Source organism: Camelina sativa, chromosome 9, assembly GCF_000633955.1.
Source record: "Camelina sativa cultivar DH55 chromosome 9, Cs, whole genome shotgun sequence".
Lineage (NCBI taxonomy): Eukaryota > Viridiplantae > Streptophyta > Magnoliopsida > Brassicales > Brassicaceae > Camelina > Camelina sativa.
Window position 1 is genome coordinate 28,653,892 of NC_025693.1, and position 16,614 is coordinate 28,670,505.

A 16,614-nucleotide genomic window follows, 5' to 3' on the forward strand; every position below is an offset into this window, starting at 1 on the left:
TCAAGCAACCGCGCGTCTGGTGAACCCAAAACTCTAATCCGATCACCGGTCGGATCAGAACCGGGAGGGTCGTTGGTTAAACCAGGTATCTGAATTATAGATTCGCCCGGTACGGGAATAAGATCAGCGCGGCAGAGAGGACACGTAGCGTGAGAGCGGAGCCAAGCGTCAATGCAACCAGGATGAAACACGTGGCAGCATTTAGGTATCAAACGCAGCGTTTCATCGTCTTCAAACTCGTTTAAGCAAACAGGACACTCGAGCGCTTCTTTACCGATCCTAAGCGTTTTCACGGTTGAGTACTGAAAGGTAGGAAACGTCTCGATGACCGACGCGTCCAGTCCACGCGCCGGTTGACGGTTCAGGGTAAGCCAGTTAGCGGCGTCCTCTGTGTTTCCGTAGTCCATCCCCATGACTCGCTCGAGACATCTTCGGATGTAGACGGAGAAAAACCCGAGAAAGAAGAAGATGCTGACGAGGATGATCATGAGTATTGCCATGGTTGGGTCAAACCGAGAGCTATCCCCGGTAACGTCTGAACCACCGGGATTGGCTTGACCCGCGGCGATTTGAAAGCCCCCGTGGTTGGAGAAGAGGAGTAGAAAAAGGAGGAGTACTTGGAGGATGGAACCATGATCATGACCACCGATGATTGAACGGTTGAGATTAATTATACCTTTGGTGTTCATGAGGACCAAACTTTCGTCGGTCCATGCAATGAAAAAAAAAACCAATAACCTTGTCTATATATTTCTTTTTCTTGTTTGGTATGATCAAAGTAAGTGGATATGATATGAACTCATCAAAACTTTAGGAACATAAAGAGATAATGTGATTTGAGGTTGCTCAATGGTTGCAAAGGGTTTGTGGGTTGGTAGGTTGACTTTGAAGTTTGAACCATGGCACTATTTAAAAGATGATGCATCATATAACTAATGAATATGTTTTTGGTTTTTTATGTTGACGGCATAACTAATGAATATTTTATTAACAGATTTGTTTAAAATATACGATGTGATTGTGATGTTTCCGTCAAGAAGTTGGGATGTATCTTTCAACGAAGCAACCGGTTAGTGCAAATATCGCTAAGATTTGTTGTTAATGTGATGGTTCTATAATTGTTAGTTTCTACGTAGTTTTGCAGTTCCTTCCTATATTCCAAAATATTTTAGGCTTATCTCAGTTTAATGTCAATGCCTTTAAATATTTTAAACGAACAATAATATAAGTGAATCAATTCGATATAAGGAACAATAATGTCATTACAGAGATATTGATGTATCGTATAAAACCATTATGGTAGTTTTACAAAAAAAAAAACCATTATGGTAACCTCTAGATAAAACCAGTGGGGTGTGTGAGATGGTGGCTATTTGGTCAAATAAGTTTTTAAAAGTTGTATGTCTGGCAGAGAATTTTGCATTATGCACTATGGGTTTATAACGCAATCACGCATGAAAGTTTCACGTTGACGAACAAAATAAATTTAATACGTGAAAGTGATCACTAATTTGTCTTCGCATCGTGCGTCGTCCCATGTCGTCATCACGTCGTTTTCCAATTATAGGTTATGAACTTCTTATGTATATTAGGGAATAAGTCTATAGGCTGCATCTCATTGTTGTAGATTATCTATAAAAATGATAAAAGGTTTTTAGAGCCTCTATTTCTATGGGATACTGATTGGATATGTGATAAAAAAAGAGATGTTCCGTAAGTTCTAACCTATAAGAGCAAGTTTATTGGGAGGTTCATATAAGGGGAGTTCTTAATTTTTTTATGAATTAATTGTGTACTGTTTGGAATATAAGAATCCATGATCTCTTAGATAAAATTTTCTCTTTTATTGGTAGGTTCTTATTTTGGGTCTCTTATTTTTAAAAATATTGTTTTTTAAAATTTTAAATAGAACAGAAATGGTATAAATGTGTAAACATTTAAGATTTTATAAAATTTAAAAATATTGCATTTTAATTAATTTTCAAAGATACAAAACTAGAATTATATTTTTTGTTTCTGAAAAACTTTGAAAACAGAGGTTCTTCATCTGTTTTGTTAAAGATTTGTAAATGAGAATCATAGGCAACTAATATGGAGCACATATATTACACAAAATGGTGAGAAAACATTACAGCAACATTAACAATGTTTATAGAAAACCACGAATTGACAATGGTTTAGCAATATTTGAGATTTCTTGACTATTGTTGTGAAGAAAGAAATAAGTAAATTTTGGTGGAGAGATGTATGGGCGGCCATTTATGTTTTTTTTTACTACTCTCATTTTTTGTTTTCTCTAACTTATACAAATGAGAATATGCAAACTTGATAACAGAATAAGCCCAATAAAACCAACAACTACATGTTTCCTCTTCTTTACAAGCAAAGAGTTTAAAAGAGATCATTAGAGTAAAGTATTAAGAGAAGACACTAATTAGGCTGGAGACGAGGGAGACGTTGCATTGATCATTCCTCCCTTCCTGCGCATATCATTAGAGTAGACATATGCACCACAAAGAATGAAGAAAATAACTTGCTATTAATTAATGAGATTACCAACAACGTAAAAGCGTTGAACAACAGTTTCAGATTTTGACTAATTAACCCCGCTACCATTCCTCCCTTCCTGCGTATATCAATCACCAAAGAAAAAGAGAATAGAATCTGAGAGATTGTTTTCATCATGCGTAGTTGTTTGTAGAGCAAACCAATCCGAGGATAGATATGCCAAACCCGTTGCAGAAATCGCTGCATGGTTACCTGTCAAAGATCAAACGAGAGACAGAGAAGCTGCAACTCTCGTCTTCCCATTCTTTCTCATCCTCTAAGAATTGGGTGCTTAGTAAGCATCCCAAGAAGCTCTCCTTCTCCTTCAAGCACAGACGACGCAACAGCAAGACCAGGTTCAACAAAGACAAACCCGTTTACCAGGACTCCGCTCACGCCGCCACCTTGTCCGACATTGATCGTTTTCTTGAGGAGAACTTCAAATCCCTCTGCATCCGAGACGACCAGGAGGTTAACCATGAAGACCACCGGTTGACAAAAAACAAGGAGAAAAGGAAGTCCCCACAAGACACTGATGATAAATCAATCAGATAGCATCAACACACATGAAAGACAGAATCAAAACGAGATCATAACATTAACACACACCCATATCAGAACAGAACCATCAACAACAACACCAAAGAGAGAACATCATTTGCTAATAATATAAGGCGATCACAAGAATATCAAAAACTGTCTCTTCCAAGGAGATCGTGATCATCGATCAAAGGCATCACTTAAAATAACCATAAATTGGGATCCGAAATCAAAGAACCCTAATCATAAAACACTAATCGGGATTACAATCTATTGTATTGAGAAACTTACCCTCTGATTCCAATTGACTCAATCTCTTCCGATTGAGTGGACTCCGAATTCAAATCGCCTGCTTCATGTCACGGAGACGATTCAAGCATCACGATGGGACACGGCCGAGTCATTCCTTCGCCTCCGTTACGCATCTCCTCTTCCTCCAGAACCTTCGACTCCAAATTCTCGCCTTTGTCGTTTCGAGTCTTCGATAGCGAGAGAAAGAGGGAGAGAGACGAAACAAATAAAATCTAAAATTAATTGCAAGCCAAATTTTTTTCCCCTTCTCTATTATTTTTCCTGGCCAACAACAGGTTAACACGTTTCGTCTCTTAGAACAGAATTGGGGTTTCTATATAAGAGGCTCCCTTGCATTTTTTCTTTTTTTCTGATTAATTTTTTTCCAACAAAACACTAAAAACTCTCTTATGAGCCCCCGATAAACAACCTCTAAGAATTGTTCCAGATTATATACTGAGAGGCCCATTTAGTTCTAAGTTTTGTATCAGTCAAGCCCCATTACTCAACCGTGTGAGCCTCGCTTAGCGTCTTTTGAAATCACATTCACATGGGTTGATGTCTGATATATCTATGGTATTATGTGACACAGAGAAGACACGCACATAATATTTACCAATATCTTTTTCTTACTGATTCACTCATTTTTATATAAGACCGTGTAATAGAAGTGCAGAACTATGGTCTGCTCTTCAGCTAAGAAACACAAACCCTACAAATCTATTTATTATAGACTTATAGTTACACATGTCCTGTTTCAAGGAAAATATATAATATAAATTAAGAATGATTTTCTCTCGCTTTATAGCTACCTAAACTCTCATGCTATAACCATGATCTGTACTATTCGTATATCATATAGTTTTAGAATAAGATTCCTACAATTCCTAAGCTTGTAGAATATTGAACTACGAAGATCATTAGTCCACCATCGTATCATTGGACTCCATTGATTTATTATAGCATGTGATGACTCCATGTACATGTACTTTTGTTTACTACATATCGACATATGATACATCATACATCCGCCGAGACAGCTAAGCAAGCTATATTACCCTTATTTTTTTTGGTATAGACTAAGCTTAATATGAGAATTTCATAATGGCCAATTTCTTCTTTTTTATATATGAGAACTTAAAAAGATAGATAAAGCGTAAAAAGAAAATCCACTTTGGCTCTCGAATTTTCTAAAGAAACGCTTATACGAACATTTTACTTACGAATAATTGAAGGGTCTATATATGTATAGTCATGTAAATCTATAAGTGTGTCAATTTCACTTATGACATAAAAAGTTTGTAGGGTGGAGACATAAACTGTTTCTCCAAGGAAAACAATTAGTATTGTAATTTTGAAAATTCTTAATAAAGTAAGCTTCATAAGCTAATTTAGCTGCAACAAGCAGTCTCATATATACGAATCAAATCCGTGCAGAAAAGTTAGTTGACCCGAAGATATTAATTATAGTATGTTCCGCTAAGTTAATAATATTAGTCGTAAATATGATTAATTATATCTGAATTTTCCTATCAAGAAAATAAATTTAAATAATGACAATATATTCTTTGTTGGTTAAATAAATAAGAGGAAAATTAAATTTAACAAAATCATGGACCGATTAAATAAATACGTAGGCATAGGGGACACATCTTAGCCTTTTAATTACCTGCTTCACGGTATACTAGTAGTTGATTAATGTTCACTTCACTATTTAAATTGATGTTAGAGTTCTCTATACAGATTGGTCTTCTTCTTTTTTTATGTAAGTTACACAATATTTTCAAATATAGAACTATTGGTTGGTTATAATGATATATATATTTTTAAAGATATAAGAGAGATTCTCTGTTTTAGATTTTATTAATATGCACAAAACTTCATAACATCACACTCTCTAAAAAAAACTATAATTAGTGTTCCCTCCTAAGTCGTCTTAACATTTGAATTCATTTTCACTCTTAATAATAGGAAGTTAAGATCCATTGAATCCTAATCTTCCCACGATCACACCATCCATCATATTCAATAAAGTGGTAGGAAAAAGTTGAATTCGTATATGTGTTATGTTGATGATTTTCGCTACAAGCAACTGTTTTTAGCTTTACGTACTATCGATAATATTCTTGTTGTTTTCCTTTTGTTTTGAGCTTAAAAGGGATACATTGTGGAATTGTGAATGAACTATTGTTGTATCTTGAATAACAAAACGAAACACCAAATTCAGAAATAGAGAATGTGTTTTTCTAAAATCTCGAAATTAAAAACAAACGCTCTAGTACGTATGGGCCAGAGCAAATTAGAACTTTAACACGATGATTCATATCTATCGCAATCTAGCTAGTCTTAAGACAAAGGATATATATATATATAATAATTAAGGTTTAGAATATTACGAACATATGCTTTGAACAAGTACAGTCCTCGAGTTAGAATTTCAGGTAGCGGGGTTTCCGCTTCAACCACATGCTAATTTCAGAGGTTTGTTTTATAATGTAGATAGATTAGGGTGTTAATTTTGTTGCCAGTATTGCTTAGTTGTAAGCTATTTAGTTTTTTTTTTTTTTTTAATTATCACCACAAAAGTATAAAAATGGATGCTCCGATATATTAATGACAGCAAATTGCAAATTCTAGCATTTTCGGGCTTATGACGTTGCCAGAGTTATCTTGCTACAAAACTTTGATTTGAAAAAACACAGGTTTCTATAATAAGACAGCAATATTTTATTTGTTTTCCTTCATAAATAAATGTTACTAAACGGCAAAATTATCTCAAATTTTTAAAAGTTTTAACCCATATCTTGATATGAATTGAAAATTGATAGGTCATTGGTGTGTATATACGAAATTTTTATCCTAAGAAGTATTTTGGAAAAAAAAAAATGGTCAAAACCTATCAGACTAGTGTAAAACTTGACTTTTAGCAGATCATTTCACTTTTTTACAAAGTGCAGTAAGACCAACAAAAAAGCATATAGTCAGACTCGATAAATAAATAATTAATTCTAAACATATGCGTGCCATAATCCGACGAAGATATGGCCAGGGCATCAAGAATCATGTACGAACATGTATTAATTAACTTAAATAATTAAGTACGTCGTTATATTTTTCACTAATAAGGACATGCAAATGTTGTAGAAGAGCGTGCATCTAACTACATTACGACAAAGGAGAACTTGCGACGTGTTATTTGAGCTTGTCCCTAGATTATTTTTTGGTTAAATCATAGTAGTATACTATATAATTTAATTCAAGTTGGACAAGAATCTGATAAATTTGCATTAATAAAGTAATCACCATATATACCAGAAACTATTACATTCTCCAAGAAAAAACCTCTTCGTTCTTAGTAAAAAAATGTGCATGGAAATTGTATACTATAAATATTAAACCCCCAAAACCATCAGAAAACCAAAATACCGTATGGAATGTCTTGTTGGAAAATAGAGTCATTATCGAAAATTTCAAATGTATCGAGCCGATTGAAAACGATATATGTATAATGTATTCACGCTGTCGGGTGACGATATTTACATGTACCGATTACTGAAACAACTGGTTTTGGTACTATGATAGCATGTCTTGTATTTTTGTTGTGCCGTATATTATATTTTGAGAATTTCCAAATAACTTAATTTCCATTTTAAATTAAATTAAAATTTAGAAAAAAAAATTATATTTTCATTTTTTGATATATGTGAAAAAATCTAAATAAAAATTACATGAGAGAGTGTAAGGCGGAAGGCATTAATCTTTCTTTGAGATACTTACGCCATTTGCTGTAAGAAAAAAAAAACATTTACTTTTAATGTGAATCAATATTAACTGAGCATGATTTGATCAAGTAGGAGTATAATGGAACCGAAGGATGAGATAAAAGTAAATGGGAAACAAAGACATTGGAAATGGTACTGCTGCAGAAAGCTACTCAACTTTTTGATCGGAAATAGAGAGAGAGAGGAGAGAGGGAGAAAGAGAGAGAGAGCTTTGGATTGTGTTATCGAAAAGAGAGAAGCCAATGTTTGAGATCAATAGAGAGAGAGAGAGAGAGAGAGAGGCGAAGCGTGTTGTGAGGTCACATGGCTCAGTCTCGTCCCATTCTTGTTTCAATTTTACTTCTTTGACCCTCACCGCCATATCATTCTTACATAAGGTAGACTTCATTTTGTTAAAGAATCGTTTAAATTGATGCTTTGATTTTTTTTTGAATTATCAAAAGCAACTCAATTTATTTCTGGATGGTTTTCGTATTATTCAATTATTTGATATATGATTAGTATATTGGAAGTTTTGTAATCCCACAGAAAAAAACATAACTAGACACTAAATTAAAACGTTGCAATACAACTTGAAACACTAATACAAAAACAATGAGGTCATATATTGATCAATTAATAATATAACTATATCTAGTTTAACTTCATAGAAAAAAAAGTTTGGTGATAAATTTATAACAAACTAACACAATATATTATATGAAGTGTTTAAAATATCTAATGCATGCGTCATTATAATATTTTAATATGTGTAAACAATGATTATATGTTGTTTTAGTTCTTTTCTTGCAAGTTCTTTTATGCCACGGGTTTAATTGTGTCGTTGTGTGTCATGATTTTGCATAGGGCCCTTTTAGATATTATATGTTGGATCGTTTATGTATATATTATATGCCGGGATTGATCATTTATCTTTTTTTTGGTCGGGCTGATCATTTATCTTAGATGAATCGAAAACTATTTTAGAAATAATTCATCCCTCCATATCGTCGGGACAAATCTTTATCAATTGTTTGGACATGAAACTACTCATGCATTGACCAGTATATTATTTTTATTGCTAGTACCATTATTATGTCATTACCAAAGTTTTAATTCACTTAATCAATACATATTACTCATAAATAACATATAAATTAATAAGGTATTCTCGACCGAATTGGAATTTTAAAACCAGTACAAGTAGTTATTTAATTATAAAAATTATTAGAAACTGATTAAAGGCTATTATTTAAAAATTAGATATGAATTAAAAATAAAATTTTAATCAGTATGATTTTTCAATATAACACTACTAATTGGAATTCAAGCGAGAGGAACTGGCATCTTCTTCGCATTTAATTAAATTTGGTAAATAAAACAACTAATTGATTAATTGGATAGAAAAATATGTGAGTGGAACAAGTGTTTCTTATACTTTTCTATTAACATTGTTTCAGTATTATCAATATATATATATATATATATATATATAATTGTAATTGTTTTCGAGTCATAGGACTTATAAAATCAATCTTTTTTTTTGTTATGAGAGCTAGTAGTCTTTTCCTTATTATTGCTTTATAAGTTAAATTATTACTTGACTTTCTTTTTGTTTTCAAATTAACGTTGCACTAATTCTTGTAAATGCTTCCTTGAAAAAGTATCTAAAGTATTTTGCCGAAATTTACAGTCGAGGGACTATTTTTCCTACTATAGTACACCTTTGGATGGTTTCGAATTTGTGGTATCTTTTATGTCCCAAAAAAAAAAAAACTATAGGTTACACGGACTTAAAGGAGACAAGAGTATCACAGCCTTAGATTTTATTTTCCACCGTGTTTCTAAATAGGATTCTTGATCAGATGATTTTTATCTGAGATTTTGTACGTTTTGGATCACATTTAAGTTGTTGTTTCTCTCTATTGGCTCAAGCGACCAACCAACTTTGTTACACAGCAACCCTAAGTCATATCATAGCCATCCAACTCTAATATCTTCTCTTCCGCATAAAAGTTCGGTCATAATTAATGATACTGTGCTTAATCAGACTAATAGAAAGATGCCACCTAGTTAATAGACAAATTAAGTTGGGCTATCATCTCTTAGTTATCACATATGTCAACATCAAGAATACTTTGTTTAAAACATGACATGATTACATTGATAAAGCATATACCCCACACGCCGAAATGTTTTTCTAATTTTTTTTCCGTGATTTTTTCTGTGATAAATTTGACCGAGTAAATGGATCGGATGGCAAATGTGAGACGTGTTTAATTCTTATCACTTTTGGAGGGTAGGTTTTTAATTTAATTGTTTTACGAACATTCGAAACGTAGATATATAGTCGAGTAATTTTGATGTAACGAACAAAAATCATATTGCTTTTGTTTTAAATGAAAAATAAAACGTAAAAGGAAGTATGTGGCGGCCAGTATTAGGGAGTCGAAAACGGTGAAAAGGTAAGTTTTATATCCAATTTTTTTCTTAATTAATATGCAAGTAGGTTGTTTCAATCTGGGTATATACTTATATGATTTTAGTGTTGTTTTCGGTTTAGCTAAGTATATAATATTTCTTGTTATTAAAGACGTTTGAACCAGACATGGTTAAAAGTATATTCTCTTTAGACGAATTTACATATTTTTAATGTCTTCTAATCTAATATATTCTTTGAATGTTTTTTTAAAAACTGGCGTTAACAAAAGTTGGTACAGCCAGTGTTTTAAAAAATGGCACGTATAATTCATACATGTTCTGCAGTGAAAAAGTGTTATCGTTTTATGCAATATAGTGTATTTCTACAGAAAAAGAAATACAGATACGAGTGCGGCCCATGTATAATGTTTCCGTTCATACGATGAAACCTTGTATATTATGAATAATCGAAAATATATAAAGCAAAAATACTTTGTTGTTTTGTGAAAAAATAAATCGAAAACTAAAAGTTACTACAGTATGATTTACAAATCAAAACAAGTAGCTAGATTGTACAATTAATTAAGCAAATGTATTCATTTATAATTAATTTTCACTCTATAAATCGTTAGCTTCCAAGAGTTGTAAAGGCAAATATGCTTTCGGACCCATGCATGGTTTTTGATGTTTTTTACGGTTATTCCATTACGGGTAGGGTTATGTGATAAACGATATGATTTCATAAAAAGAATAAATCAGCGGTCATTGTCTCCGCATGGTTCGGGGAAAAATACTCGTATAAATAAGCCTTTAAGATTTCGAATTTATAAAGCTTTGACGTCGGCTGATACATAGAAACAATAAAAAAAAAACAAACTTTGTCATCAAGCTCTCTCCCCCTCTCTCTCTGTCGATCAATAACGCATTACACACGCACCGTACCGTATAGAAGCAAAATATTATTTGAACACTTAAAAAAGTGATATACAACAGAATTATCATCATTCCAAACTTTGGGATTAAAAGGGGTAATGAAGAGCTTTCATTCTCTATTACATTGACTCACATGTGATCATATACGGCGAAAAAAACATTAAATACATGGCAACGTATAAAGTTGAGACTTAAACATGTTATAATTTTCTCTCTCATCGAATATGAGTGTAACAAGACGAACCCCAGAGCCTGCAAAAACACACAGAATCTTTTCTTTGGTTTTGTGGACCGGTCTACAATCTCACGTGCAAAACCAAATAATACACAACCTCTCTCTATATCTCTACTTTTTCTGAACTCAATTGTTTTTTCGATTTTCTTCAGAGCTTCTATTGTTAAAAAATATATCAGCTTTATAACCCTCACAAGCTTCTCGTCTCTTCCATAGATCAAAACCACACTTTTTGAGTTTTTTCTGTTTCCTTTCTTCTTCAATTTCTGAATTTCTTTTTTTATAAATAAAATCTTGTAGAGGGATAATAACAAGTTTGATTTCCCTAGTGTATCTTTACCTTTTGCCTTGTCTCCCTCTCGAGACAAAAAGAGAAAGACAAACACTTTCTGTCTTCTTTTTTTTTTCCTCTCTTTCTCTCGCTCAGACCCTTTTCATATTCAAGTGTATATTTCAATAATTTTTTCTAGCTAACTATGGCCTTGGAGGCTGTTGTTTACCCGCAAGATCCATTCTCCTACATCTCTTGCAAAGATTTCCCGTTTTACGATTTGTACTTTCAAGAAGAAGAAGATCTAGATCCACAAGACACCAAGAACAACATTAAGCTAGGGCAAGGACAAGAACATGGGTTTGCAAGTAATAATTACAACGGTAAAAGCGGAGATAACAGTGATGATTATAACTTCAACGAAGAGGATCTTCAATGGCCACGAGACGACCTTCCTTATGGATCTGCCGTCGATACCAAGAACCAGCCTCCGCCGTTGGATGTGGCGGTAGGAGGGAGGAGGAAGAGGAGAAGGACGAGGTCTTGCAAGAACAAGGAAGAGATCGAGAACCAGAGGATGACTCACATCGCCGTTGAGAGAAATCGCCGGAAACAGATGAATGAGTACCTCGCCGTTCTCCGTTCTCTCATGCCACCTTCTTACGCTCAAAGGGTTAGTCTCTACATACAACATTTATATGTATATAAGTGTGTGAGCGCGTGATATCTTCAGTAGTGCTTTAGCTTTAGCTGTAATTTCTTGACGTGTCAAAGATTAAAAAAAAATAAAAAGGCAAAGCCTATGTTCTAGACTTCTAGCTAATTAGGACATACATAGGCAGATAGGCTATATGTTCATATAGATATGCATGTATGCATGTTTATTTGCTTTAAACATAAATTTGAGAATGATGATGGATGAATGAAAGCCGTTATATATGATGAAAAACAAAAAAAAAAATATATACAAAGTTAGTCGTTATTTCTTTTTTCATAATATTAGATCATGTAGTCTCTAAAATGAAAATTTAGTTAGTGGAATTGTGGGAGCATAAATAAAGTCTTGAACATCATTGCACCCAAAAAGGACTATACAGATTATAGATGTATGATGAAATGGTGACATAATATTTAAATATATAAAAAATAAGGTACGAAATATAGTAGAAATGTTTGATTGTTTTTGCAAAACCTTTAGCAATTTCTATGGGCTAAGCTAACCTATGGTTGGTGGTTAAAGGGAGATCAAGCGTCAATCGTAGGCGGAGCCATTAGCTACTTAAAGGAGCTTGAGCATCATTTACAATCAATTGAGCCTCCGGTGAAGACCGCCGCAGAAGACAACGAAACCGGCCGCGACCAGACCAACACAATCGTCGCTNTTATGGATCTGCCGTCGATACCAAGAACCAGCCTCCGCCGTTGGATGTGGCGGTAGGAGGGAGGAGGAAGAGGAGAAGGACGAGGTCTTGCAAGAACAAGGAAGAGATCGAGAACCAGAGGATGACTCACATCGCCGTTGAGAGAAATCGCCGGAAACAGATGAATGAGTACCTCGCCGTTCTCCGTTCTCTCATGCCACCTTCTTACGCTCAAAGGGTTAGTCTCTACATACAACATTTATATGTATATAAGTGTGTGAGCGCGTGATATCTTCAGTAGTGCTTTAGCTTTAGCTGTAATTTCTTGACGTGTCAAAGATTAAAAAAAAAAAAAAGGCAAAGCCTATGTTCTAGACTTCTAGCTAATTAGGACATACATAGGCAGATAGGCTATATGTTCATATATATAGCTATGCATGTATGCATGTTTATTTGCTTTAAACATAAATTTGAGAATGATGATGGATGAATGAAAGCCGTTATATATGATGACAAACAAAAAAAAAAATATATACAAAGTTAGTCGTTATTTCTTTTTTCATAATATTAGATCATGTAGTCTCTAAAATGAAAATTTAGTTAGTGGAATTGTGGGAGCATAAATAAAGTCTTGAACATCATTGCACCCAAAAAGGACTATACAGATTATAGATGTATGATGAAATGGTGACATAATATTTAAATATATAAAAAATAAGGTACGAAATATAGTAGAAATGTTTGATTGTTTTTGCAAAACCTTTAGCAATTTCTATGGGCTAAGCTAACCTATGGTTGGTGGTTAAAGGGAGATCAAGCGTCAATCGTAGGCGGAGCCATTAGCTACTTAAAGGAGCTTGAGCATCATTTACAATCAATTGAGCCTCCGGTGAAGACCGCCGCAGAAGACAACGAAACCGGCCGCGACCAGACCAACACAATCGTCGCTGCTAGCTCATCGGGACCATTTTCGGATTTCTTTGCATTTCCTCAGTACTCGAGCCAGCCTACGTCAGCGGCAGCGGCTGAAGGGATGGCGGAGATAGAGGTGACAATGGTGGAGAGCCATGCAAGTCTGAAGATACTTGCGAAGAAGCGACCGAAGCAGCTTCTTAAACTGGTCGCATCAATACAGAGCCTAAGGCTCACTCTTCTTCATCTCAACGTCACCACTCGAGATGACTCCGTCCTCTACTCCATCAGCGTCAAGGTACAATGTTTTTTTTTTCTCTCTCTTTTTCGTCATTTTTTTTACTAACTAACGAGATTAGAGTGATTATATAATACCGTTTTTTAGGGTTAGTGGGTTGATTTTGCATATCCGAATAAAAGTGGTATTAATGGGAGACTAATCATTATTGTCATTGTTAGTTTTGGGTCAATATATGATTCAATGATTCTTTTCCCAGTCACAAATTTTTTTGTTCATTTAATGTGTCTCTCATTAGTACATTTTGTGATTTATTTGTCTGGGCCAGAAAAGGTTTTCGAGGAACAATAATAAAAATTGTTCTGTTTTACTTGGTTAGGGCTGCCCTCAATTATTGGGGGGTCAAAATCATCGTTTCTTATTTATTAAAAAAAAAAAGAAAACAATGAGTACTATCATAACATTGATTCTTGTAAGAATCAGGGACCAAAAAGATGACATATGCCTACACATGTGTGAATGTATGTGTATATATATGTGTGTACTGTGGAAGTTTGGTGGTCACAGAACTGTGGATGCACTGTGCACGGCAGAACGAAATGACGCCACTTGTTTTAGGACACATTCATAAGCTTCTTCCTCGAAATATATAACATTTTCTTTTATTATAATTTTACTTTTTGAGTTACTATATCAACCTTTTTCGTGTAACTTAATAATCATTTTTTTCTAACTTAAAAAATAATGGGTTTATTCAGGTTGAAGAAGGTAGCCAATTGAATACAGTGGAAGATATTGCAGCAGCTGTGAATCAAATCCTAAGGAGGATCGAAGAAGAGTCATCCTCTAGCTAATATAGTTGAACTTTTAGTTATGACACATTTAGAGAAACTCTAATTTTTCATGTGTGATCTTTTTACTCTCTTTTTTCATATTAAACTAAATAAAAATAAAATAAAATTCTACTTTCTTTTTTGTTAATTAGCGTTGTAATGCAAAAAAATAACTAAAACATATAGAGGATTTGTGTGTGATGGCCTTAATTCAAACCTAATAACAAAAGAGGAAGTAGCTTATAAACCTTAATTAAGCAATTGATTAGTTGTGAGATATATAGCTGAAAACATTTCAACCAATTATCGTAAGGTATGAGTCATGTGAAGGAGGTCGTCGAACACCTAATTGGCTAATTCTAATTGGAGGGACTTTGTCTGACTGAATCCGCCACTAGTTTTTTGGTAAGCAAACATATACTAGTTTCAGCTATTTTTGTGCATTCATAAAAGAAGGAATCCATTTTCAAAGAAACTCATTGAAAAGTCTGTCTAGCTTATTCTTAATTAATACCAAACCTAGTTGCATTAATTATCACATCACATGAAAATTAAATTCTCAAATATTTTTTCTTTCTTACACCCAAACCAACAAAAACGCCCACTGAATATTTGTAACTTTTTTTTTCCTTAAATTTCTAAACTTATTCTATGTCCTTGCCACATACCAATTTCTTCTCTGATTAATAAATCCTCACGTGCTTAAGTATTCCATGTTCCAAGCTCTATTCCATCAGTCGAGATTTTGTTTCAACAACACTGTCTTCCTTTTTAATTTTAGTACTGCCACATTCCCACATCTAGCCTACTAATAGTATACTACATGCATATAAGACTGGTATTATCCGTTTCAGATAATAAGTACTTCGAAAACTACAGAATACTCCTATATATTAGAATTTGATGATGATGGAACCTACATTTACATTATCGGTAATTTTGTGGAAGAAAAAAATAAGCAACATTGGTAAGTCTTTACCCTGTAGTATAATAATATTGGTAAGGTAGGTTATTTAATGTTGTCCTCTTTAATTTCTTTAGTAAAATAATTTCCTTAAAACTAAAGCCAAATAAAAAATAAGTTTCATATAATTTAACAAAACATATTTGTTATTTTATGTCTCATGGAGAATGATGTCTTTGTAGGAAAATATAAATTCTGTAAAGAATAATGAAATATGATTTGCTTCGATGACTTCAAGCTTTCTCATGATTGTTTGTTTACTGAATTGAATGGTTTGCATTCACTTTAACGATAATTCTACTTTGGCATTTCCTGTCTCATCGATTATTATTCGAATATAAATATTACCAAAGCGAGTCAGATCCACATCATCGCGAGTACTTTGCTCGTATGAGCTAGTTTCATGCACTCATGCAGTCTCTTACCCGTTTTTCCTGTTTTGCATGCCAATCAGTTGAAATTTGGTTTTAGTAATTTTAATTTCACCGAGGAGGTTATTTTTATTATTGTTAAGGTAGATAGTAATTTATTTTGCACAAACTTCTACATTAAATATACCCTACAAACAAAGTGTTTAAATGTTAATTTTGGCAAAAGTTTCTTAGAATTAAAAAAATGGTTGTTGGTTTATTATTTCACCTTAATCCACCGTTTTAACATGATTAAAGTTTTGTCTGACTTATGATTTTCTTTTCTTAATTATATAGAGCCAAAAAAAATTAGTGAGCAATTGTTTTTCATATTATATCGTTATGCATCGACACATATAAAAACACCAGTCAGAGTCTAAATCACCATATTACCTATTGGATATACATAAGCCTTTACAAACAAATTAGGAGAGACAAGAAGTTAAGAAAATGATTGACTAAGAAAAGTAGAGAAACTTACGATCATGAATCATCATGATGATGATAATGATATTCGTGACCCTTGAAGGCTTGAATTATTCTTTAAAGTTTTTTTTGTATTTAAACTTGGAGGCACAGAATCAGCAGTACATGGGATTCATGCAAGAAGACGATGATGATTGTCGTATCATGAAGACATATCAAAGATCTTTCGAATCTCTGTTTTTTCACTTTTAGGGTAAAAAAGCAAAAGCCAGAAAAAGTAAAAAGTAAAGCCTATCGATGTGATTACACCAAAAAATCAAAATTTTATTCCCTCTATTTTTATCAATAAGAAAGGACCTCCTCCATTATACAGCTTGACTGTTAGATTTTTAGCATCTTTTTCATGATTGAGATTTAGAATCATCAACTTTTTCCTTAAGTAAATATTATTGGTTTTAGATGTGATTGAAG

The 16,614-nt window shown here is 33.4% G+C and overlaps 2 protein-coding genes across 4 annotated transcripts in view; one reads left to right on the top strand and one right to left on the bottom strand.

Annotated features, from left to right (window-relative positions):
- The window catches only part of LOC104712810 (RING-H2 finger protein ATL11-like), a 2,257-nt gene extending 1,318 nt beyond the window's left edge, over positions 1-939 (bottom strand). The window contains exon 1 of one of the 2 annotated variants that reach the window (XM_010429783.2): positions 83-939. In XM_010429783.2, coding sequence (XP_010428085.1) covers positions 83-689 — 607 coding nt within the window. In that variant the 5' untranslated portion in view covers positions 690-939. The remainder of the gene's footprint in view (positions 1-82) is intronic. The other variant, XM_010429782.2, reaches the window with a different exon arrangement.
- On the top strand, positions 10,718-14,491 carry LOC104712814 (transcription factor bHLH96). Of its 2 annotated transcripts, XM_010429786.2 has the most exons (4): positions 10,720-11,511; positions 12,438-12,598; positions 13,169-13,570; positions 14,269-14,491. In XM_010429786.2, exons 1-4 carry the CDS (start codon positions 11,205-11,207, stop codon positions 14,362-14,364), a joined length of 966 nt encoding a protein of 321 aa, XP_010428088.1. In that variant the 5' UTR covers positions 10,720-11,204; the 3' UTR covers positions 14,365-14,491. The 2 variants fall into 2 exon arrangements, with proteins under 2 accessions (XP_010428089.1, XP_010428088.1); XM_010429787.2 differs by lacking the exon at positions 12,438-12,598 and having other exon boundaries at positions 10,718-11,672.

Excerpts from the sequence above, each read along its gene's own strand:
- LOC104712814 (XM_010429787.2), top strand. The coding sequence starts at position 11,205 with ATGGCCTTGGAGGCTGTTGTTTACCCGCAAGATCCATTCTCCTACATC. Across the intron at positions 11,673-13,168 it reads CACCTTCTTACGCTCAAAGG|GGAGATCAAGCGTCAATCGT; the intron begins GTTAGTCTCTAC and ends TGGTGGTTAAAG. Across the intron at positions 13,571-14,268 it reads TCTACTCCATCAGCGTCAAG|GTTGAAGAAGGTAGCCAATT; the intron begins GTACAATGTTTT and ends GGGTTTATTCAG.